The 25,552-nt window shown below is 43.4% G+C and overlaps 1 protein-coding gene across 2 annotated transcripts in view; it reads right to left on the minus strand.

Moving 5' to 3' along the window:
* Positions 1-25,552, minus strand: part of pde11a (phosphodiesterase 11a) — a 56,712-nt gene extending 31,160 nt beyond the window's left edge. The window contains exons 1-9 of one of the 2 annotated variants that reach the window (XM_021597227.3): positions 24,105-25,552; positions 23,131-23,289; positions 13,261-13,350; positions 12,421-12,561; positions 12,136-12,200; positions 10,113-10,245; positions 4,839-4,914; positions 2,495-2,562; positions 2,248-2,340 (exon numbers count right to left, since the gene is read on the minus strand). In XM_021597227.3, the coding sequence (XP_021452902.1) occupies positions 2,248-2,340; positions 2,495-2,562; positions 4,839-4,914; positions 10,113-10,245; positions 12,136-12,200; positions 12,421-12,561; positions 13,261-13,350; positions 23,131-23,289; positions 24,105-24,905 (1,626 nt within the window). In that variant the 5' untranslated portion in view covers positions 24,906-25,552. The remainder of the gene's footprint in view (positions 1-2,247; positions 2,341-2,494; positions 2,563-4,838; positions 4,915-10,112; positions 10,246-12,135; positions 12,201-12,420; positions 12,562-13,260; positions 13,351-23,130; positions 23,290-24,104) is intronic. The other variant, XM_090229811.1, reaches the window with a different exon arrangement.

The raw sequence follows: 25,552 nt of genomic DNA on the forward strand, positions 1-25,552 counted from the left end.
CCAAATTCATTCATTCAAAAATCAATCCTGCTGTAATTTTGGTCATTATACACAATAAATATGATTTGACGAGAAACCATTCAGGATACCACTGCCACAATATATTTTGTTTAAAGAGCAACTGAACGCAAAAAACAACTCTGGTTGAAAACAGCCTATGTTGTAAGGACAGACGCTGGGAGACGAAAAGCAAGTACAGGGAGTGAACATTTAATCAATAACAGACAAGAAACAAAACACGGACAGCGTCTGGACAGGGGAAACATAACAACATTAATGCTGACACGGGATGACTCTGAGGGAACAGACAGATATAGAAGGGGCAATCAACAAAGTGAAGGAGTCCAGGTGAGTCCAATGAAGTGCTGATGCACATAATGATGGTGACAGGTGTACTTAATGATGGGCAGTCCCGGCGTGACAGAACCCCCCCCCAGGGGCGCCACCCGGGCATCCCACCTGGGCGAGCCTGATGGGCCGGCCAAGGCATTGGAGCCCAACGAGCCGGCTGAGGCATGACGTGGGATGGGAGCCTGCCGAGCCCTTTGAGGCGTGGGAGTCTGCCGAGTCGGCTGAGGCGTGGGAGCCTGCCGAGCCAGCTGAGGCATGGGAGCCTGACGAGCCGGCTGAGGCATGGGAGCCTGACGAGCCGGCTGAAGCATGACGTGGGATGGGAGCCTGCCGAGCCAACCAAGGCAAGAAAACCTCTCAAGCCAGCTAAGGCATGGAAGCCCGACGAGCCAGCTGAGGCATCCCCGGTTCCTTCGGCAGCTGCACTCAACATCACCAACCAAAACAAAAACGAAAAAAACTCCCAACATTGATATCAACATTCTGTCAGGACAGACACTGGGAGAAGAGAAGCAAGTACAGGGAGTGAACATTTAATAAATAACGGACAAGAAACAAAACACAGACAGTGTCTGGACAGGGGAAACAAAGCGACATGAATGCTGACTCATGGATCAAACTGAGGAACAGACAGATATAGAGGGGGCAATCAAGAAAGTGAAGGGGTCCAGGTGAGTCCAATAACACGCCAATGCGCGTAATGATGGTGACAGGTGTGCGTAATGAATGGCAGCCTGACGCCCTCGAGTGCCAGAGAGGGGGAGTGGGAGCAGGCGTGAAATACACTACCGTTCCAAAGTTTGGGGTCACTTAGAATTATTTTTGAAAGAAGCACATTTTTTGTCCATTAAAATAACATCAAATTGATCAGAAATACAGTGTAGACATTGTTAATGTTGTAAATGACTTTTGTAGCTGGAAATAGCTGGTTTTTAATGGAATATCTACATAGGCGTACAGAGGCCCATTATGAGCAACCATCACTCCTGTGTTCCAATGGCAAATTGTGTTAGCTAATCCAAGTTTATCATTTTAAAAGGCAAATTGATTAGAAAACCCTTTTGCAATTATGTTAGCACAGCTGATAACTGTTGTCCTGATTAAAGAAGCAATACAACTGTCCTTCTTTAGACTAGATGAGTACCTGGAGCATCAGCATTTGTGGGTTCGATCACAGGCACGAAATGGCCAGAAACAAAAGACCTTTCTTCTGAAACTCATCAGTCTATTCTAGTTCTGAGAAATGAAAGCTATTCCATGTGAGAATTTTTTTCTGATTTAGCTAAACTGGCCTGCCTGCCTAATGTGCCTGCTAGCTACTACTAGCTAGCTTCATTGACAAACACAGAGATGGAAATCAGCTAGCTAGCTAGTGATTTTCGGGACTGATAAACAGTGTCTAGCTTGTGCTTTATTTAAAATAGTTTGACAGATTGCTGCTGATGAAGTAGTAGACATGTTCTCAGAAATCAGTCCTGAGCGCAACCAGCAGCAGCTGGCTCGATTTACTCTCTAAAGCGCACTGACTTGTTTTTCATGCAAATGTTTTAACTTGAGAAATACTGCACCAAACACCTTAGCTAGATGTACAATTGGGTGACTAAGACCTCCTCTGCAAAAACCTCAAAATGAATTACAGATTTTTTGATTTATCTTAAATTAGTTCTGACTATTTTGAGGAAGTGGTGGTGGCTGTAAGGTTGCTATGGTGTCTCAAGAGTGACAACCAACAGTAACTTCCAGGGTACGATAAGCGAATATAACACAGGCACATCAAACCACACCCCCAAGATCCAAATCTTATTTTTCTTAAGGAGCAGCAGAAAAACACATGCAGAATTGGTGCGTTCAGCCCCCCTTTAAGTGCTATAAAAAGGAATGAACATTGGTGCTTACGTCGAGAGCCACGGACTGTTTGGCCCAGGACTTCTTCACCTGGTCGTACATGATGGTGTTGTTGATGCCAAGGCCACAGAAGATCACAAAGGCCTGAAACACACCACACTGCTGTTACACTCCCAAGGTCACGGCACACCGAAACAAGGAGACATGTTTGACGTCATAACAGACAAACAACTTGTTCACACACACACACGCACACACATGCAGCACCTACGCACACCACGCAAAACAAAAGTCCTACCTCGAACAGTCTCTGGTCTGCATCGTCAAACTGGTTACCATCCAGCCTGTTGAGCACCTGAGCCACACCTGCAACAACAGACATCAGGATCACTGACACTACCACAGACGCAGACCAAGCTAAAGCCCTCCTCTTTCTGAGACAACGGCCATTCCTGAGAGCCATCATTTTATCTGACACTAGTTCATTAGGGCTGGGCTACCATTGACTGGGCTGTCATACACACACTAGTTCCGCTCCCACAACCCCAATTAGCAGGAGGAAATCACACCCACACATTCATTAAAGTCATTGATAAAACAAGGCATTTTCTGCTCTCACTTTTCAGTGCAATATGCAATGCTTCTACACTGTTGTTTTGGCGTGGACTCATGTCACTGTATTTCCTAGAAGAAGGAGTAAGAAACAGGAAACAGTAGTGTTGTTGACCTGAGTAATTAAAGTGTCTAAGCCTGTTGTAATGTAAGGTTGGAGGTCATGTCGATGGCAACAATAGAACACTGTGTATCCTTTGATCTTTTATTTCAAATACAAGTCCCCTCGTTTGGAAGCACGCCAGCAAGCAAAGACAAGCTGCTCTCCTCAGTTTATCTACTAATTAAAAAACCCAGGACTTTGCTGATAAGGCTAATTGTTAGTTGATAGAGAATCGTCTTCTATCACCCGAGAGAAATTATGCTAACAAGCAGATATTCAAGTTAGCATTGAGTCTCTGGAGAGGTCATTGTACGTTCTACAGTATGTCTCTATGGGTTGTACCGTAGGTTACTGGGGTGCTGTCAATATCACTGAAGATGGAATCATATTTTTACAACCTATTTAGAAGAGCATTGAGATAACAGTGATGTAACAATCTAGCCCAAGGCCTTTTTCCTCTATACTGTTATATCATAACCTCGGTACGTGGCAGGAGGATATCTACCTTCTGAATAAACAGATCTTTGACTTGATCATTTCTCTGCTGCTGTTGTGCTTTATAATGGCTTTATAATGGCTTTCAGTCCAGATCCTGATAGTTTCCTCCCACACACACATTATTCTCTCTCCTGCTCACTCTCTCTCTTATCCCCCTCCCAACCTCCATACGCACGCATGCACGCACGCACACACACACACACACACAATGCTTGCACGCACGCACACACACACCCACCCACCCCTCTCTCCTGCTCCCTCTTCCCCTCCCAACCTCCATGCACACACACACACAATGCTTGCACGCACGCACACGCCCACCCCTCTCTCCTGCTCCCTCTGTCTCTCATTCTTCCATCCCCCTCCCAACCTCCACAAGCACACACACATGCATATACACACATGTACACGCATACACACACACACAATGCTTGCTTGCACGCACGCACACGCACACATACCCACCCACAATGATCTGTGGTCGCGACTGACCGTCTGTAGCAGTGCTTTCCCTGGCAGCCATGCTGCTGATCACTTTGCACAGAAACAAAACTAATGACCAAGTCAGATCTCTGTGGGCCTGAGTCTAGCTGCTAGCATTGCCTCTCCTTGCAATATCTAGCACCAACACCAGACTGTAGATCAATGATGTATCAGAGTGGTGAGGACCTTGGGGTGGTTGAGGAGCACAGAACACTGCATGGTGGAGCAGCCAGGACTAGGGAGGGAACTCCTCCTCTGTGAGAACTGACTGATATGAAGGCTTTGCTTTAATCAGGCTACACTGCTTTAAAAGGGCAATCTGGGAATCACAAAACGTCACCTTTCCACTTTTTCGGTAAACAGCTAAAAGACGGGGCAGGAGAAATGTAACCACAGTCAAATTCATAAGATGGAGCTATGGATGCAAGGACTGATCATCCGTGGAATTAAAATGACAGTTTTAACCATGTTTTGAAGCTATAAAGTGTTTGTTTGCAATTACAGTGTTCACAAGCAATGGAGTAAAACAAGCTTAGGGTTGCGATGGATTTAAACAGTTGAACTAAGGGTAATAGACATTAATGCATTATATTCTTCAAGAATCAATGGCTATATATCATTCATTGAAAAGTCCAGAAATGGATGTATCAATCCCAGATCGCCCCTTTAATTGAGCATCTAAATGCTACCTAGGAGAGCAGGCGGAGTATCCTCTCTGGATTCTCCAAACAAGACACAGTGACAATCTGAGGTTATCGGAGGTTTGGGACATCATGTACGTCGGTTTGTTGATGTTCCTCTCTCATTATTAAAATCACTTTAAGCTTGAATGCTGGATTATGTCTTAGTTTTGACATCTGTCAACACAGATTTATCAACGGACTTGTAATGGCACAACTGACTATCAAAAGAAGTCTGTGAAAAAAAGGACAATTTGAGAATTTACCAATGATTTGATGGTTGCTGTTCCAAATAGGTACACAAAGCACTGAACGAATGTGGAAGCCGGAGAACTGATCTGCCTAAATGAAAGAGAAAAGAGACTGGAGCTGAAACTGGGCTGTTAGGATTTATTAGACATGTAAACTGTATCCTTGAGAGACATACGGTGCCTTCAGAAAGTATTCATACCCCTTCATCTACATTTGGTTTTGTTACAAAATTGATTATATATATTTTTTTTAAATCTCACCCATCTACACACAATACCTCATCATGACAAAGTGAGAACATGTTTTTGGAAATGAAATACAGAATTATCTCATTTACATAAGTATTCACACCCCTGAGTCAATACATTGTAGAAGCACCTTTGGCAGCGATTACAGCTGTGAGTCATCTCTAAGAGCTCTGAGAGCTTTCCACACCTGGATTGAGCAACATCTGCCCATTATTCTTCTCAAAAATTTTCAAGCTCTGTCAAATTGGTTGTTGATCATAGCTATGCAACCATTTTCAGGTCTTGCGCTAGATATTCAAGCCGATTTAAGTCTAAACTGTAACTCGGCCACTCATGTTCATTCACTGTCTTCTTGGTAAGCAACTCCAGTGTAGATTTGGCATTGTGTTTTAGGTTATTTTCCTGCTGGAAGGTGAATTAATCTCCCAGTGTTTGGTAGAAAACAGACTAAACCAGGTTTCCCTCTAGATTCTTTGCCTGTGCTTAGTGCCATTCCATTTATTTTTTTTTACCCTGAAAAACTTCCCAGTCCTTAAAGATGACAAGCATAGACATAACATGATGCAGCCATCACTATGCTTGAAAATATCGGGAGTGGTACTCAGCATTGTGTTGTAATGGATTTGCCACAAACATAATACTTTGTATTGAGGACAAAAAGTGAATTGCTTTGCCACATGTTTTGTAGTATTACTAGTAGTACCAGTATTACAAACAGAAAGCATGCTTTGGAATATTTGTATTCCGAACAAGCTTCCTTCTTTTCACTCTGTCAGTTAGGTTAGAATTGTGGAGTAACTACAATGTTGTTGATCCATCCTCAGTTTTCTCCTATCACAGCCATTATACTCTGCAACTGTATTAAAGTCACCATCGGTCTCATGGTGAAATCCCTGAGTGGTTTTCTTCCTCTCCGGCAACTGAGTTAGGAAGGACGTCTTTATCTTTGTATTGACTGGGTGTATTGATACACCATCTTATTTTTTTCTACCAATAGGTACCCTTCTTTTCAAGGTATTAGAAAACATCCCTGGTGTTTGTGGTTGCATCTGTGTTTAAAATTCGCTGTTCGACTGAGAGACCTTTACCGATAATTGTATGTGTGGGGTAAAGAGATGAGGTATTCATTCAAAAATCATGTTAAACACTATTATTGTACACCGAGTGAGTCCATGCAACTTATTATGAGACTTGTTAAGCACATATTTACTCCTAAACCTATTTAGGCTTGCCATAGCAAAGGGCTGTTGTATTAACTTGTAAAAATGTTGAAAAACATAATTACACTTTCACATTATGTGGTATTGTGTGTCAGTTTGGTTAGAATTGTGGAGTAACTACAATGTTGTTGATTCAATACCACGTGGTATTGTGTGTATGCTGTAACACAACAAGTGGAAAAAGTCAAGGGGTGTGAATACTTTCTGAAGGCACTGTAGAGAATGTAACGCATGCATTCTTTCAGCAGTATTTCAACTCTGCATAGGTACAAGGTTCACTATGGATCGGACATAATCATTTTCAATACAATCACAAAAACAGGGGCACCGTTGGTTGCATTTTATCGACCATTATTATCACGTGAAGATCAACCGTTGAGATCGGAACTCAAACATCAGACAGAAAAGCCTTGGAGCCATATCAAACGGATATTATCATATATAATTCATAATCATGTGACAGCGATCAAAGCTGTAGTATTGTTTGGGTCTTTTATGAGGCCTGCTTCTCTGATTTTAACCAATAAAAATAGCTGCTGAATGGTTTCGGTTATCATTCAAATACATACAGTAAATGTATATACTGTACAGTAAGCACCTAAACATGGTACATACAGTGCCTTCGGAAAGTATTCAGACCCCTTCACTTATTCCACATTTTGTTACGTTACAGCCTTATTGTAAAATGGATTAAATGGAGAGAAAAAATCCTCAGCAATCTACACACATTTTTTTTGCACATATTATTAAATATAAAAAACAGAAATACCTTATTTACATAGGTATTCAGACCCTTTGCTATGAGACTAGAAATTGAGCTCAGGTGCATACTGTTTCCATTGATCATCCTTGAGATGTTTCTATAACTTGATTGGAGTCCACCTGTGGTAAATTAAATTGGAAAGGCCACACCTGTCTATATAAGGTCCCACAGTTGACAGTGCATGTCAGAGCAAAAACCATGGCATGAGGTAGAAGGAATTGTCCGTAGAGCAATCCGAGACAGGATTGTGTCGAGGCACAGATCTGGGGAGTACCAAAACATTTCTGCAGCATTGAAGGTCCCCAAGAACACAGTGGCCTCCATCATTCTTAAATGGAAGAAGTTTGGATTCACCAAAACCCTTCCTAGAGCTGGCTGGCAGGCCAAACTTAGCAATCAGGGGAGAAGGGCCTTGGTAAGGGAGGTGACCAAGAACCCGGTGGTAACACTGACAGAGCTCTAGAGTTTGTCTGTGAAGATGGGAGAACCTTCCAGAAGGACAACCATCTCTGCAGCACTCCACCAGTCAGGCCTTAATGGTAGAGTGGCCAGACAGAAGCCACTCCTCAGTAAAAGGCACATGATAGCCCGCTTGGAGTTTGCCAAAAGGCACCTAAAGGGCTCTCAGACGACAAGAAACAAGATTATCTGGCCTGAATGCCAAGCGTCACATCTGGAGGAAACCTGGAACAATCCCTACGGTGAAGCATGGTGGTGGAAGCACAATGCTGTGGGGATGTTTTCAGCGGCAGGGACTGGGAGACTAGTTAGGATCGAGGCAAAGATGAACGGAGCAAAGTACAGAGAGATCCTTGATGATAACCTGCTCCAGAGCGCTCAGGGCCTCAGACTGGGGCGAAGGTTCATTTTCCAATAGACCCTAAGCACACAGCCAAGGCAACACAGGAGTGGCTTCGGGACAAGTCTCTGAATGTCCTTGAGTGGCCCAGCCAGAATCTGGACTTGAACTCGATCGAACATCTCTGGAGAGACCTGAAAATATCTGTGCAGCAACGCTCCCCATCCAACCTGACAGAACTTGAGAGGATCTGCAGAGAAGAATGGGAGAAACTCCCCAAATTCAGGTGTGCCAAGCTTGTAGCATCATACCTGAGAATACCTCAAGGCTGTAATCGTTGCCAAAGGTCCTTCAATACAGCACTGAGTAAAGGGTCTGAATACTTATGTAATGTGATATTTGATTTTTTATATATAAATTTGCAAAACATTTCTACAAAACTATTTTTGCTTTGTCATTATGTTGTATTGTGTGTAGATTGATGAGGGGAAAAAACAATAATCCATTTTAGAATAGGGCTGTAACGTAACAAAATGTGGAAAAAGTCAAAGGGTCTGAATACTTTCTGAAGGCACTGTATACAGTACAGTTGAAGTCGGAAGTTCACATACACCTTTGCCAAATACATCTAAACTCAGTTTTCACAATTCCTGACATTTAATCCTAGTAAAAATTCCCTGTCTTTGGTCAGTTAGGATCACCACTTTATTTTAAGAATGTAAAATGTCAGAATAATAGTAGAGAGAATGATTTATTTCAGCTTTTATTTCTTTCATCACATTCCCAGTGTGTCAGAGGTTTACATACACTCGATTAGCATTTGGTAGCATTGCCTTTAAATTGTTTAACTTGGGTCAAACGATCTGGGTAGCCTTCCACAAGCTTCCCACAATAGGTTAGGTGAATTTTGGCCCATTCCTCCTGACAGAGCTGATGTAACTGAGTCAGGTTTGTAGACCTCCTTGCTTGCACACGCTTTTTCAGTTCTGCCCACAAATTTTCTATAGGATTGAGGTCAGGGCTTTGCGATGGCCACTCCAATACCTTGACTTTGTTGTCCTTAAGCCATGACCCCAAACTTTGGAAGTATGCTTGTGCTCACTGTCCATTTGGAAGACCCATTTGCGACCAAGCTTTAACTTCCTGACTGATGTCTTGAGATGTTGCTTCAATATATCCACATAATTTTCCATCCTCATGATGCCATCTATTTTGTGAAGTGCACCAGTCCCTCCTGCAGCAAAGCACCCCCACAACATGATGCTGCCACCACCGTGCTTCACGGTTGGGATGGTGTTCTTCGGCTGGCAAGCCTCCCTCTTTTTCCTCCAAACATAACAATGGTCATTATGGCCAAACAGTTCTATTTTTGTTTCATCAGACCAGAGGACATTTCTCCAAAAAGTACGATCTTTGTCCCCATGTGCAGTTGCAAACCGTAGTCTGGCTTTTTTATGGCAGTTCTGGAGCAGTGGCTTCTTCCTTGCTGAGTGGCCTTTCAGGTTATGTCGATATAGGACTCGTTTTACTGTGGATATAGATACTTTTGTACCTTTCCTCCAGCATCTTCATAAGGTCCTTTGTTGTTGTTCTGGGATTTATTTGCACTTTTTGCACCAAGGTACATTCATCTCTAGGAGACAGAACACGTCTCCTTCCTGAGCGGTATGACGGCTGCGTGGTCCCATGGTGTTTATACTTGCGTACTATTGTTTATACAGGTGAATGTGGTACCTTCAGGCGTTTGGAAATTGCTCCCAAGGTTGAACCAGACTTGTGGAGGTCTACAATTTTTTTTCTGAGGTCTTGGCTGGTTTATTTTTATTTTCCCTTGATGTCAAGCAAAGAGGCACTGAGTTTGAAGGTAGTCCTTGAAATACATCCACAGGTACACCTCCAATTGACGCAAATTAAGTCAATTAGCCTATGAGAAGCTTCTAATGTCATGACATAATTTTCTGGAATTTTCCAAGCTGTTTAAAGACACAGTCAACTTAGTGTATGTAAACTTCGGACCCACTGGAATTGTGATACAGTGAATTATAATTGAAATAATCTGTCTGTAAACAATTGTTGGAAAAATGACTTGTGTCATGCACAAAGTAGATGTCCTAACCGACTTGCCAAAAGTATAGTTTGTCAACAAGAAATTTGTGGAGTGGTTGAAAAACAAGTTTAAAATGACTCCAACCTAAGTGTATGTAAACTTCTGACTTCAACTGTATATTGTAATGTAGCTCCAGAGGAGATGATTTTACCTCTGCGTCAAACCGGGGATCCTGGTAGGCATCACTGATGTTGACGGGCAGACCAGTGGACGCTACCAACTCTGCTATACTGTTGTTGATGAGCCAATCAGAGTAGGAGGACTTCTCCATGCTGTCTTTAAAACTACAGGGACACCCGGACGTGGAGGGAAGAGAAGAAAGAAAGTGAAATATTTGGGTCGTTGTAATTGTTGACATGCAGTGGAGAAGAGGAGGAGAAGGACCATAGTCACATGCATGTTCACTGAGAGGACAAATCTTCCATTGTGGGTCGGATCATGTTGTTCAACCGTTTGTTTGGTTGGTTTGGTCTTTTTACCAACAATAACCGTCATCATTATCATCTTAGAAAAGGGATTCTTTTTCACATCTCAAACTCAGGCACGTGCACGTCCGCTGTTGTTGTTTCCCTTTTTGCCATGATTTGTATTTAATGAATGTCTCATGGATATCAATAAGGCTCTCCAGCACCTTCTGAAGTAATGAAAAGTTAATTGTGTGATTGTCTTCCTCCCCAGTAGACGCCCACACTGCGGGAGAATTGACTCCTTCCTCGACACAGGCTTCGCATTCAGGTTAGGGTGCATCCATAGCATATTTCTCAGCTAGCGCCTCCTGTGCCTTTCCCCTAACGACACCATACTGTACATACTTGTTTATTGACAAGGAACTTTAAAGATACACATAGAGACACTGTGTCCTCTGAAATCTCTCTGATATCTCCCCCATGTAGATGTAAAACCCACACACACGCAGCAGGGACTAAACCTCAGTAGTGTGATCGCTTCTCTAGCTTCTTCTGCCTCCCGTTAGGTGCAGCCAGAGAACCAGCAATGGAAGCACACAGTACCTCAAAATTATTCTCCCCAAGGGTATAGAATTTCCCAGGTGCTTTAAAAAGCCTACGCCTTTGACGTCCGATTTATTCACTTAATTAAACACATAAATCTTGCACAATCCCCTACGCAAAAAAAATAACCTTTTGGAATAGCATCATAAACACATATTCCTTTGAACTTGGTGATCATTTCTGTTTACTTTATAACTTGGAATCAGGCTATGGTCATTTGTCTGCCATTATGGGAGAGCAGTGTGCACTTCACGTGATAAGAGCAACACAAATTAAAGGTTATGCGTCTGCTGTCAGAAAAGGCTGAACTGGCCAGCCATTGCAGCCTGACATTTCACTGATTACTATATCAGTATGCTTTTTTTAATTACTGCAGTAGTTATCATTGCAGCCTTGAAGTGGGCATGTCTGTTGTAGCCTGCACCGGACTGGAGGATAATTTGTCATCCTTTTGGTGAGGTTTTTCCATCCATAAACAACCCACATTGTCTCCAGCCCCTCCACTTCCAGCCCTTCCCCTGCCTCGCGGGGGAGAGAAGCTCCCAACCCCAATTAAGGAGGACTCCTACAACATGGCCTTCCGCATTTACAATCCCCAATATTACTTCCGCCATATTTAATCTCCACATTTTCTTCCCTTTTTCGAAGAAGTGCCACAGAGAAAATTAACAAACAGTTTTCACTGTTTGAGCTTAGAACTAGTCAGATGAGGTTTTACGCAGACTTCGCAGGTCCGTCGGCGGTGTATGTCTGCAAAGGCGGAGCTGCGATTCTTTGGCGAGAGCCTTGACATCAGGAGCAGAGGGAAATGGGGATATTTGTGTGACAGAATACGAGCTGAACTCACTACGCAGAAGCACACACGCAGCTCATGTGGAAAGAACTCCTGCTTTCAAAGGGCTGTCAACTGGACAGATTTGAATCTTTAAATCCGTAAATGTCACACAAACTCATTTGTCAAACGTGCATTTAAGTTGGCCAACTAGGCCACGGGTCTTTGGATGACTCTGATAAATATGAAGAGATTTTTTTACAGAGGAGATTCCGTATACAGTATGAGGTGGTGAAGTGTTCACATGTTAATCGGTACATCCAGACTGGACAGTGGATTTCTCCATGGGAACGAGTGGACTGTTGGGATGGACAACTGTGCACCAACTTTACCTGCTTTCTATGTCTGCACTGCATTTGGGGGACAGCAGTTCGAACGACTTGGTGAATTTCACCACCTGTGGGATGAAAAGAGAAAACACCACTGGTAGAATTGTTTCAAATGGAAATGTCCCCCCAGCATTTCCTCAGGTACTGGAGTAACAAACAATTTGTCAAGTACAAAGCACAATACATCAGATAGATATGAATTCTGTACAGAAATCTAACCCTAGTCAGTGAGGAAAGATAGAGAGAGACAGAGGGAGAGAGAGAGAGAGAGAGAGAATAAGAGCTTACCGGTGACTCAATGTCCTCCAGCAGTTGGACAGAGCAGCGCTCACACTTGAGCAGAGTCTGGGCGCGGTACATGATCTTCCTCACAATCTTCTCCAGGTCTGTCTGCTCCTCAAACAGGTCGTTGACCACCTCCAGGAGCGACTGCGGGTCAAAGGTCACAGCACAGACACACGGACATTACTGCTGCTATTAGTCAATGCATGTCTGGTCAACTAGACACTGCACAAGACATAAGATCACTTTTCAGACGCAACTAATAAATACTCAAAGCCATTTCAATGGAGATGTTTCACCTCACAGAGCTAGAATTATTGGTTTCTAATATGTAAGGGGACAGGATAATATCATATGCCACCGTTCCACAATAAAGTAGATCAGGCACTTTATCTAAAGCACTACCAACTCAATAAGACACAGCAGAGAGCATAAACCAGTGAGTAACGGTGGAGGATCTCTGTATCTCTCTCCCCTCTTCTCGCTGGTCTCTGTTCTCATTATGTTCTCCCCCATCAGAGATCAATGTGGGACAAGCATTAGAGCGTCTCTAGACGCCTCCTGTGAGATTTACACCCTGGACCCTCTCGGCACACTGCTGGTCCCTTCCACCTCCTCCCGCCCTCTCCTCCAACAGAGAGGTCCAGGCAGGGCTGTACATGGCTCCCTGATCCCTACTGCAGTGGCAGCAAGTGGGCTCATAAAGATCAATACCCAGTCTCACTAGTGTCAGCAATGGGGAGGAGGTCGGCTGCTCTATGGGGATGTAGAGACACCATACTTGGATACTAGTGCACTCTCCAACCCCCAACCCTGCCTTGGCTTGTCCCTGCCTGCTTCCCTTACCCGACTCCTGTCATACTCTTTTCTGGAGGCAGCGAAGAGCTGTGCGTTGGAGATGGCGATCCCACAAAAGGGCAGGTACATCTGTAGCACCTGTGGAGACATCACATCAGGCAGACAGTCAATAGGTTGGACATACAGACGCTGAGCTCAACACAGGAAAAAAAGGGTTCACTGTTCGAAGGATGCCCGGCCTGACACTCAGTGACCAGCCAATAGATTCAGAGGAACCGTTACTGTTCAATACACCAAGGTCAGGGGGGAAAGGTTAGTTGAAGATAGGACAGTCAATGTGAGAGCAATAAGCCATATGGTTTGTGAGTTCAAAGTCTTCCAAGTCAGAATAATGATTGCCAGCTGCCCTGTTAGGCTATGGCCACACAGAGACGCATGAACACGAATGGAATTGTATATTTATTCAGCTATTGGCCGTATTGGCCGTCAAAAGTTCAACTCATCGATTTTCAGATGAGCTTCAAATGTAAAAAGGCGGACATATTGTGCATTTATGGACAGACAATCATCTCTGTTGTCCTTCATCCGTCAACATATGACGACCATTGAAAAACAATTGGCTTAATCTGTCATTTTCTGACCCCAAAAAATATTGCCTTTATTAATATTGAGGCCAGTTTTACTCTATAGGGGAATGAAAATACGACGTAGCTGTGTGCACGGTTATATTCTCATACCATGCCCGGGGGGGGAAAACACACCTTTAAAATGGACCTAATAAAGAATGGCCTTTCATCAGTGTCATTTAATTGCCAAGACAAATAAATCAATCCAGTTTACATTTCCCCCGTTTGACTGAATGGTTTGACCCTTTGCCTCAAGGTGATAACATGAATTGCATAACAGATTTCATGTTCCACTCCACCTTTTCTTTCTTTCTGTATCACAAAACATGGGTCCGCCTGCTTACAGGGCAGGCTAGATGATGTATGACTCTTGATGGCTGGGGGTTCATTAGCGTGTTATGAAAATCTAATCAACGCTTCGCAGGCAGAAATCGAACGGCATTCCTTCTGTTGCTGCCAATCCAATATTCTCGACAATGCTCTGAGGCACATGCATGCACGCATAGCCAAGGGACTGAGAAGGGGTTTGTGGTACTTTACAGTGTGCTGTGGGGATCGCCGTACTAATCAGACCTACGGTATCTGGGACAGAGTACGGGCAGGTCTATCTCACAGACCATGGGGGCGTTACCTGAGAGACACTTACACCACTGCCCTTTGACGAAGGAAGGATCAAGAGCATTTAGAGTCCTTTGCTTCACATTGTTTAGTCAAATCACCTCTGTTTTTGGCTGCTGCTTATACCGCGTCAACCAACAACGTCCAACAAATGCACTTAGGTTTCAGACCCATAAGAACAATGGGGAGTTACTCAGCTGTTACCGATGATACGTCAGATACTGTTACACAGATCATCTTGTCCACCAGCTCTCTAACACTGAGGAAAGCTGATGTTTCACTGTCGGAAATGGCCGGTGCTATTCGGGATGCTTGGGACGTCCCTACCCCTAAACCCTAACCTTAAACCCTACCCTTACCCATAATCCTTACCTAACCCTAACCGTAACCATTGTAAATGTCAATTTCAATGTCCCAAGGAGCACGGACCATCGTGAGATCCGTGGGCATGTCAGAAGATCATCAGAGGGAGAAATCGTGGCTCTTCTCACTACCAACAAGTCCAGCCTAAGACAGACAACCCATTTCCAAGTTTGGGACTTTATTTGCGCCAGACGCACAACTGTGTCCATCTATGATGCTGGCAATGGTTTTATTCTACACATTTCCCTTTAGGACTAAGCAGCTTACCATCTCTATCAATCACTTCGCCTCTGCATCTCCCGCCGGTCACTACCTTACCACATACATTCACTCTCATGCTTCCTAGGGTGACTCTGCAGCCTACACAGCATTCACTATACACACACGTACACGTCATAACGCATAGAGCACGTTCACATTCCGAGCATAAGGGGAAAGACAGCAACCCTATATATAGCATATACACCTTTACATCCACTAAAGCTATTGAATGATTTAATAACGATTTTCCAGAACGGCTGTCCAGCGTCCAGCAAGATCACATTAATTACAGACAAGACTTTGGGGACCCCGCTATGGATCTGCCTGTATAAGTAACGGGAAGAGGAGAGGGACACACACGCTCAAGTAAAGCATAGGTTGCAGCAGGTCCATTATACTACAAAGGCTGCATTACAAATAAGAGGCTTCAGCCCATAGAGGCCAGAGGGCTGACCAGTAAAGGTGTGGTTTAATAATGAAACTGACAGAGGCCTTGGGGACCCACTACTAATGTAGGGGAAGCCACGAGGCCGTGACGGCGTTGCAGTGGGCTGCTGTACACCGAAGCCTGGCTCTTAATTATTTCGTTAGCTACACAAGCTGTTTACAGGAGCTAGTTGAGCTAGCTAAGGATTGTATTCAATCTATTCAGAGATGTTATGCCATTCAGCCCATTGTTGCTGTGCCAAGAGTCTTGCCGTGTTGCGTCTATTCTCCCCCTGCGTACAGCGGTAAGTCCCCCGTTTCCCTCTGATGTCACTAGGGTTCTCTCTAACTTGCGTCAGCAGTGCATGTAGCACTTTCCAAATGCATTTAGCTGTGATTGCTCTTTATGGAGGTGGCATCAATTATTGATGTAAGAGGAATCCACACTGAGACAAATTCTCACCATGCAGCTGGCTCTTATTATTCAATTTGACCATGAATAGTTCCAGACACTTCACAGATCAGGTGAAGATGAATTATCTAGTTTCCTGTGGGTCTTGTGCGTGGCTCTGGAAGCTATCAGGGCGGGTTCACAACCCTTTATATGCCTTTATTGACTGCGGAGCTACGTTTTCACAGAACACTTTAACAGCACTGAGTGGCTCTAACTTCATGCAGACCACTACTGATTGGGTAAAACAAGCCTTCTAATGCCACCACATGATGTCGAACGGTGCTGATTAACTGAAGACGATGTAGGGCGATGAAACAACTGAAGCCATTCCTTTTCAATGGAAGATAAGCGAAATGGGCGGGGGACCGTTGGGCAATGCGACCATTGGCGAGGGAGCGTGAACAAAGCAGGACCTAAGTTGGGGAAAGCCAGAGATACTGTGTATAATGACAAGATGGTCTAGTCTCCGGCCTAACAATGGGAGTTGTTGTCGCAAAGGCTGGAAGGCAGCTGATCTGCTTAACGCTGTATTCACATTTTGATGGGAGTGGACCCTCTCGCTTCACCTCTTCCTCTCTCAGCTTTCCCACTCCCTTACCACATACATTCAACTCTCATGCTTCCTAGGGTGACTCTGCAGCCTAGTTAACATGTACTGGCAAGACAAATATGTTTGAATTATGTTTAAAGTATGAAGATCTTTAATATTGACTAGTAACTGATTACTAATTTTCGAAATATAATCAAATTCTACTACTTACATGATTGTAAACAATTCAAGATTAACCAATGTTGTAGAGAGTACATAAAAAAAGAAAAAGGCATTTTTTAAAAACACATTGCATTGAAACAACAGTAAGTGTTGCATCAGCGCAATAATGTCAAGTTAGGTTATGTGTGAAAAGACTTTGAACTACAATATATTACCCCTGCGACATATTCTCCGGAAGTGCTTTGGCTATAAAGTGCTCTGGTTCTTTATGGAGCTTAATACCAGTAGAGGATTGAGAGCCTTTAAATCGGTGTGACTATTATGGTGTCCTTGTGTTCTGCAGATTACAGTTCCATCTGCAAGCTGAGAAATGGTGCGGACTAGAACAAAACTGGAGGACAGGGGTATGTGGACTCCAAACACAGCTTTCTCAATGGTACGACATGTAGTGTGACTTGACATGATCAAATACACAGACATATTTTGCCACATTAATAACTGCGAGTCATTGTAACGTATGCCCTGTGTCATCCATCTCTAGATCAATATTCAACACACTGTGTTACTACAGTATTACCACAAAAACTATTTCTCCCAAATTCACATTGGAGATGTGTAATGAGACCTTCAATATTTGTAGAGTTTTTACAAACCTCATGCCAAACAGCTAACCTTGAAGATCACACTGCAGTGATCCCTGAATCAGGGAAAATCCCCCCATGGGTAACAGGGTGAATCAACAGCAGAGAAAGAGGGCATTTGATGAAAGGTTACAGGCCCAGTCCTCCATAATGATCATCACTTCAAGCCCAAATTGGCACTAATTACTCTGATTTGCTCCAAGGGTCTGGCCTTATCGGGAGCGAGCTACACTACATAATTTCAACATCAGTTCAACATGAGTGCAGCCAATCAAAAGAGCCAAGCACCATTTCCTGCTCTGTGTCACTGAGGGCTGTCCAACGAAGCATGTTCGGTCGAGCTCATAGAGAATGATAGAGGCCTCTCGTGGCCAAAAGGCCATTTTAGCACGGGCAGCGCCATTAAGAGTTTCCACCATGCCTCCGACATTTTAAATTGGTCAAAGTAGACAACTGGGGGGATTCCTATGGGTGGTAGCCTCACTGGCGATGCCCATGCTGTCACTGACATTATAATAGCGAAGATAGAAAGATGAGTCTTCTATCTATCTCTATGGTCGAGCTGCACCGCCCAGCCCTCTTGACAGCTGTCAGCCAGGGGAACGAGTCAGCACTGCGCGCCTCACATGATGTTAGCCCATGTTCAATCTCTCTCTAGCTCATACTGTTATCCCCATTTGCTTCAAGATATCCTGTGCCCAAGAAAGGGAAAGTAACTGAACTGAATGACTACTTGACCTGTAGCACTCATTTCCGTCATCATGATATGCTTTCAGAGGCTAGTTATAAACCACATCACCTCCTCCCAACGTACCATTGGGTGCACACTGCCAGGCCTCCAGGACACCTACAACACCAGGTGTCGCAGGCAGGCCAAGAAGATCATCAGGGACCTCCGCCACATCATGCTGAATAGCCACCACCATTGAGCAAGTTGAGGAAGATAAACTCCTACGTATGACATTGGATGGTCAATTATCATGGGTAATTCATATCGACAAAGTTGTTGTGAAGATGGGGGAGGGGTATGTCTGTTAGAAAAAGATGTTCGGTGTTTTTGTCACAAAAACCAAATGTACTAGTTTTTCGGGCTCTGGTCTTGTCCAATCTTGATTAGTGTCTGGCTAAGAACAGAGCAGCACACCTTGCCCTTAACTGCATATACAGAACTAACATCAACAACATGCCTGCCAGTCTTTCCTGGTTGAGGGTTGACGAGAGAGTGACTGCTTCTCCAAGCTTTTATGAGAAATAATACTGTGATGAAAAATACAGATTGTCTGCATAATCAAATAACATTCATCTCAGACACCCATACATACAGTACATAGCATGCCACCAGGGGTCTCTTCACAGTCCCCAAGTCCAAAACAAATTCACGACGACGCAGTTTTATACAGAGCCATGATCTCATGGAACTCCCTTCCATCTCCAATTTTTCAATTTGTGTGTCTGTCCTTGTGTGTCTGTCAGTGTTTCGTTACTTGTTGTGTTTTGTGTTTTTTTTGTGGACCCCAGGAAGAGTAGCTACTGCTTCTGCAAAAGCTAATGGGGATACAGGTAAAGAAATAAACAAATGTCTCAGCATCATTCTAGTAGGCCATGTCTCAACGCCCAAACACTAGCAATATCCTGGTAAGACTGATGCCACGGTTACCAGACAGCCTCAATCATTTCATTGGGGTCTTTAATTTACATTTCCTTTATCCAGGGCAGGGGGCAGAGGACAGGAGAGGAGAAGTTGTGTGGTGACTGTACAGGCATGCAACCCAGCCCCCAACAATGTACACCCTCCCCACTATGGTACATAGACATAATAAGGCTCCCACTCCAACGTGATCAGCATTGAACCCATGGTAAACTATCAGCTGTATTGGTCAGCGATATAGGACTTTATTGTCTGATTTACTGTCTTATTATCGCCTCACTTAATCTCAGTTATCATACCATCCGGGAGTCTATTACAGCAATGTGTGAGGTGTGATTATAGTTAATTGTACTTGAATACCAAATTGAAAATGTCTAATCATCGGCCATACATATTGACCTTTCCCTCCAGAAAGAGAGAAAGAGACAATGCTGGTAACCTCAGTCCAGGATTGTATTTATTTCTGTTTTTCAAATCTTCATTTTGGAACATTTCAGAAGGGAACTTGGCTCCAATGAGACATGGTGTTCCCTCATCCTTCTCTACAAATGTACAGTGGTGAAATTGAGCGAAAGTGGATGTTACAGTATTACAGTAACTCAATTGGACAGGGAATGTGGCAGAGCCATGCCAAAAACTTGAGAATGTGGGAACAGGCGTTGTTTGGCTGCCAATACCATTTCAGTTGCTGCAGCTCAGTCACCTGACAGGTGTATAAACAGGTATACAGACAACACACTTTTCGACAGACAGGGGAGCGCAATCTAGCAGTGTTCAATTAGCTCATTTTACACAATAACATTTGAAATGATCTTTAAAACAGTAATATTATAGCATAGCATCATGCAAAACTAAATAATAATTCAAGGACCAGACACTGCACCATGGGGTCAAGTTATTTGCGTCTGAGAAAGTCTATCGGTGTATTTATCCAATAAAGATAATGAGGAAATACAATTATGCATAAATTATCCAAGCTTCCCAAAGTACTCTAATCCTGTAGGGTATCAACATAACACAATTTACAGAGCGTGGCATTTGAGAACAAAGACATAAAATATGTTTAGCTACGGTAATATATTAAATGAGCGTGCAGTGTGTTGGTGATAAGCACTTATTTACAACAACAGATTGGGAGGGGGGGGGGGGGTCAAATTAAACATTTGCAGCAAAAATGGATAGTCTGTTTGAAAGGGTGCACTTCATAAATTTAATTCTACAAGGTCTTTCAATTAAAGCATTACTGCATTGTAGCATGCAGCTTCTGCCATCCTCAAAGGCCAACATAGGATTTCATCACTAATTCAGTTGTAACCATCCCGTGCATTGGCGTGATGCTAATGCAATGTGAAACGTGCTGAAAACACAGTGAAGAGACTGTGTTAGTCCCTGTGTTAGTCCCTCCACCCATTATACACAGTGGGACAACTCTAAACCTTTAATAAGTGCATTCTACCTACCATAACATATCCAAAAGGGTTTCATTTTTATTTTCAAAGAGTCCTCTGCCTTTAGCTTTATGCAGTTGCTGTTATTTGGAAGAATGCAAGGCTAAGAGATGCACTGACGAAGGAAGACAATATGTGCCTTGGAAATCTACCCTGCACAACTGTGAGCCACGTCACAGGGCTGCCTGCCTCTGCCTGGCCGTGGAAGGGTTTGAAGTGCGTAAGTACCGAGCGCCAGTGCAGACTCGTTATGCCTCTAGCTGAGACTGGCTAGCGAGCTAAATGAATAACTGTGCCAAATAACAGCTCATTAGAAATCCGCAGATCCCATCAGGAAGATCAATGTGAGACGCCAGCATCCTTCCTACCTCACTGGATCTACCTTATTATGTTTTCCCTTCGCGCAGAGACGATTGTGTCTTTGTCTTGGGTGCAAATGTCAACTTAGCTCATCTGCGTTCAGCGTGAGTCAATTCAGAATGGAAGACATGTCAGTAAAACTCACAAACCCTTGTGTGTATCCACTGACAGCTTACTGCTTATTGTACAACCCCCGTGTTTAGTCACTTTGGCTAATACATACCTATTAATGTGGTGGCAAGTAGTCAAAGTTTCTTATAATTCCATTGTAAATGTCATCTAGTACTAGAAGACAGGGTAGTTGCAAGCGCCTCTGTGAATGGTTCAATTCTACACTGAATGTAATTGGTATTTGGATGACTTCACTGTGACAGAGTCAATAAACACTACAAACTGGGTGTCTTCTATTTATAAACAACGTCCATAAATGTGTCTTACGGCGGTCCAAGATGACGAAAGACAGTGTTCCTACCTTTGAGTAGATGCATGGCAGGTTCAGCCCCCGTTGCTGGGGGTTCATTGTTAGAAAGATAAATGATGGGGAAAGCCAATTAGTTTTGCTCGCAGACATTAATGCTTAGGTAATTATAAAGTACATGACCAATCAGTCTCCACTGCTTTACAACGTGGACAGACAGCCATAAGAAAGACACCACTTACCCCTGCACCTTTGCAAGCCTTGCAAACCCCACAGCTATAGACCGTATCCCTGAAAAACATTTGCCACTTGTGCTCTAATACAGGACAATGATAATGTTACCTAACCGATGTGAACCCTCGGTTTGGACTACAAAACTCTTATCTTTACCTGAAATGCACAGGTCAGTATTTTGTAAACGCATAATAATGGTATAACTTCCCCCTGGCTTTATCTCTCATTTAGTCATTACCAACGGAATGAGAGCAGCTTAATTAAGAATGGCTTAGATGGATTTCGTGTATTTCTTTCTATCCATTTCATGTGATTCACAGACGAGAAATCGTCAATGGTCTCTATAAGTGGTCTTCATAATACGGTCCACATATCACTCTGTGTTCTGCCTCAGTGACTTCATTGTTTCTGGGATCCTATAAAGAAAAAAGGATGTGGGCTGTTCCAGAGACGATGGAGGCATGCCTTTTTACACATGAGGTAAAACAGACGTCTATATCTGACATGTCAGGACCATTACATGTGTGGACTCTCTCAGAACGAGGGGACAACTGAAGGCTGGAACGTGCGACAGATGAAAGGGGAGAAACAGAGACCTACGCTGAGAAGTTCAGCACAAGCAATTGCCATTTGTCTAACACTCCTGTTAATGTCGCTCAAAACTGAATATTTTGAGTTGTTCGATGGTAATGAAATAGTTGAGTGTTGTTACTAGTGCAACAACAGTGTCACTACAGAGGTATAACATGTAAAGTATTACCTATCAAACCATCAAACTGCAAAAAAATGTATTGCCTTGAAATGGAAATCTGAAGTAGTTGTATCCCACTGGAGAAAATGACTTACTGGTTGAGGAAGTCAGAGACATTTTACAGAATTTGGCAACCCTTTATTGATTTTGTGGAGAATCTCCCCTAACATCACATTGTTTCCATCTAATCCACAGGTAATTTTGCACACTCAATGTACAATATGTAGCCTACTTCAGGTGACCATATGATCTAATTAAGCATTAAGACCTGAGGAGGTATAACAGCAATTAGGTACCTCAGGGGTTTGTGGTATATGACCAATATACCACGGCTAAGGGCTGTTCTTCAACACAACGCAACGCGGAGTGCCTGGATACAGAACTCCAGCCGTGGTATATTGGCCATATACCACAAACCCCTGAGGTACCTAATTGCTGTTATAAACTGGTTACCAATGTAACTAGAACAGTAAAAATAAACATTTTGTCATATTTATTTATTATTTAACTAGGCAAGTCAGTTAGGAACAAATTCTTATTTACAATGAAGGCCTACCCTGGCCAAACCCGGACGACACTGGCCCAGTTGTGCACCGCCCTATGGGACTCCCAATCACGGCCGGATGTGATACAGCCTGGATTGGAACCAGGGACTGTAGTGACGCCTCTTGCACTGAGATGCAGTGCCTTAGACCGCTGCGCCACTCGGGAGCCCATTCCCTGGTATACGGTCTGATATACAATGGCTTTCAACCAATCAGCATTCAGGGCTTGAACCACCCAGTTTATAATGTTTCTTAATCATTTTTTATTTTTATTTTTTTTTGTCTGTTGGTTGTCTTGTAAGGAGGCTATTGTCACTTTGTTATATTGTTGTCTAATGTCTTTTCATTTCTGTTTTGAATGTTGTTCTTGATTGGAAAATTAAATACAAAAATAACAGTCAAATTGCAGTTACCTTCTCATCGTCTTCAGTGAAGAGAGCCCCTCCTGGACTCTTGTTGATGGCCTGGGCTACTCCAATGATCTCCCCATCACTGTTGTGAATGGGCATACAGAGGAGGGACTTGGTCTTGTATCCTGACAGCTTGTCAATCTCATCACTGAAACGACGGTCCTACAATCCATGGAAGATGGAAGGACATAAGCGCACATAACAATTATTAGTACATTTGTGTTATAAGGCACATCACTTCCTGTGAGATCCCGTGATCAGGCCCTAACTCATTGTGGAGTGATGACATTGTGTTGCATGCAAAAATGCTGTGGGGAAAAATGGTCTTCAACCATGAATGGATATGTCAACCTAAGCACCCTGCCTGACTATACCATTAATATGGTTTTGTGTTTGATTAGCAAATCTTCAAGTGCGATTGAAAGCAACATAGTTTGGCTTGGCACTACCACACTAACTTCAGGAATGTATATGCATGAGTTGTGCATTCAATGCCTGCAGACCGGATTGTAAATCAATTGATCAAGACTACTTCAAATAAGATCAGCGTTAGGTCCTGGGGCCACTGGGGAGTCAGCTTGGCAATAGTCCACATCATCCCTGGTGGCTGGTGAAACATCACATCACCACTGAAGTATAAACATGCACGTCTCAATTCCATTTCATTACAGTAGGCTTTCTTTACTTCATGTGGTGAGATCAATTTTGCTGTTGATTAATCAAGAGTCATCGGTCATCATAGGCTTGTGTGTATGGTGATAGATGAGGGAAGGATGCAAATTAATCAATTATTATTCTGATGCAAATGCAAAGCTGTGTGTTGATGTGCCACATAATCTCATCTGTTGCACACAGACAAACAAACACAAAGGTGGGAGTGCTCTCTCTCTCTCTCTCTCTCTCTCTCTCTCTCTCTCTCTCTCACACACACACACACACAGGCATACACACACACAACCACACAACCACACACACACCTGATAGGCATCTGGGATATTGACTGTCTCTCCATGCTCAGCAACATATCCAATGATTCCCTTTCCCCAAGGAACCTGAACTTCATCCGAGTTGCTCATGGAGGGTAAAACTGTGATACCTGCATGAACATCAAAGAATTTGGATACCAATGTCTTCTTATTTGCTGAGCCTTCCACTAAGAATAAGGAACAGCGGTCTGCATCGACCATTATACACACAAACACCAGGATTTTGTAGCTGAGGCTAGTTAAATCCAAGTCGTTAGATATGTCTTTTACCAATTCCAGGAAAAACTCTCGTTCGTTGTGTTCTTTAAGGTAATATTTGAAATCGACAGCTGTGGATGGATACTGAGGTATGTTCACTCGCGACTCCAGGAGCGCGCTCAGGATGTGGGCAGTGGTTGGAGGCAACGAGCTGGCTTTTCTCAGCAGAGCTCTCCTCCTCATACTTGTCAGTGGCTCCTGAGCCCTGTAGTTGACTTGCTCATCATATGTCCTGTTGCAATTCATTGCTTTGGACCTGGCGAAAGTTTTCCGCAGTTCCTTCTGCGATGCTCGTCTATGCGGGCCCCCATCACCTTTGCAGCTCGCCCAACTGTCTTTACAGGCGCTGACGCTTGTTTTCTCCGACTCGGCGACTGCGGTTGTACTTGCTGAAGTTTTGCTTGCCTGGTGATTCTTGAGCCATTTCTCCACCATACTATGTTTCCCTTTTCTGTTTAGGTAGTCCTCAAACAACTCAGGATGCGTATCCAGAAAACTTTCCACGTCAGAGAATACCATATTGGACACTGCCATGTCGGTTGTGTTGATGGTCCTGGCTGAACCAAATCCATAAAATTGCACAATAAATGTTCATTTATAATATTTTACAGAGTATCAAAAAATAAATAAACCTAGACACTTCTGTAACGCGACTTCCCTTAATCCATTCATAACGAAACTATCTTTGAGGTCTAGGCTACATATCTTGTTGCTTTCTGTACAAAATATGATGGAGAAATTATGAGGAATATACCACCTCACCTCCAATAACATATTAACTCTCAATTGCAATTAATAAAAGCCACCTCTCATGGATGAAAGACAGGATGCAAAAAGACTCACGGACTTCGACTGTTCTTTATTCAGAGAGCAACTGCTGCCGCGCACTGGCGGTGCATCACAGGAGTGGAGAGTGCGCAAATGACGTTGGCTATTGCCGTGTTCAAAACAACTGGGAACTCGGAAATCTCCGATTTCCGTGGATTCAAGATAACTGTCAACGAGCTCCGATTGAGAAAAATTGTTTCGAACATTCATTCAATTCGGAAACTCGGGCATCTTTCTAGAGCGCGGACATTCCGACCTGAAGATCGCTAACGTCATGATTTGACCTCGTTTTTTCCCCAGTTGTCTTGAAAGGACAATATGGAGCTGCTACCGAAGCTCAACTTCGGAGCTCT

Source organism: Oncorhynchus mykiss, chromosome 3, assembly GCF_057628025.1.
Source record: "Oncorhynchus mykiss isolate SJ-2025 chromosome 3, ASM5762802v1, whole genome shotgun sequence".
Classification (NCBI taxonomy): domain Eukaryota; kingdom Metazoa; phylum Chordata; class Actinopteri; order Salmoniformes; family Salmonidae; genus Oncorhynchus; species Oncorhynchus mykiss.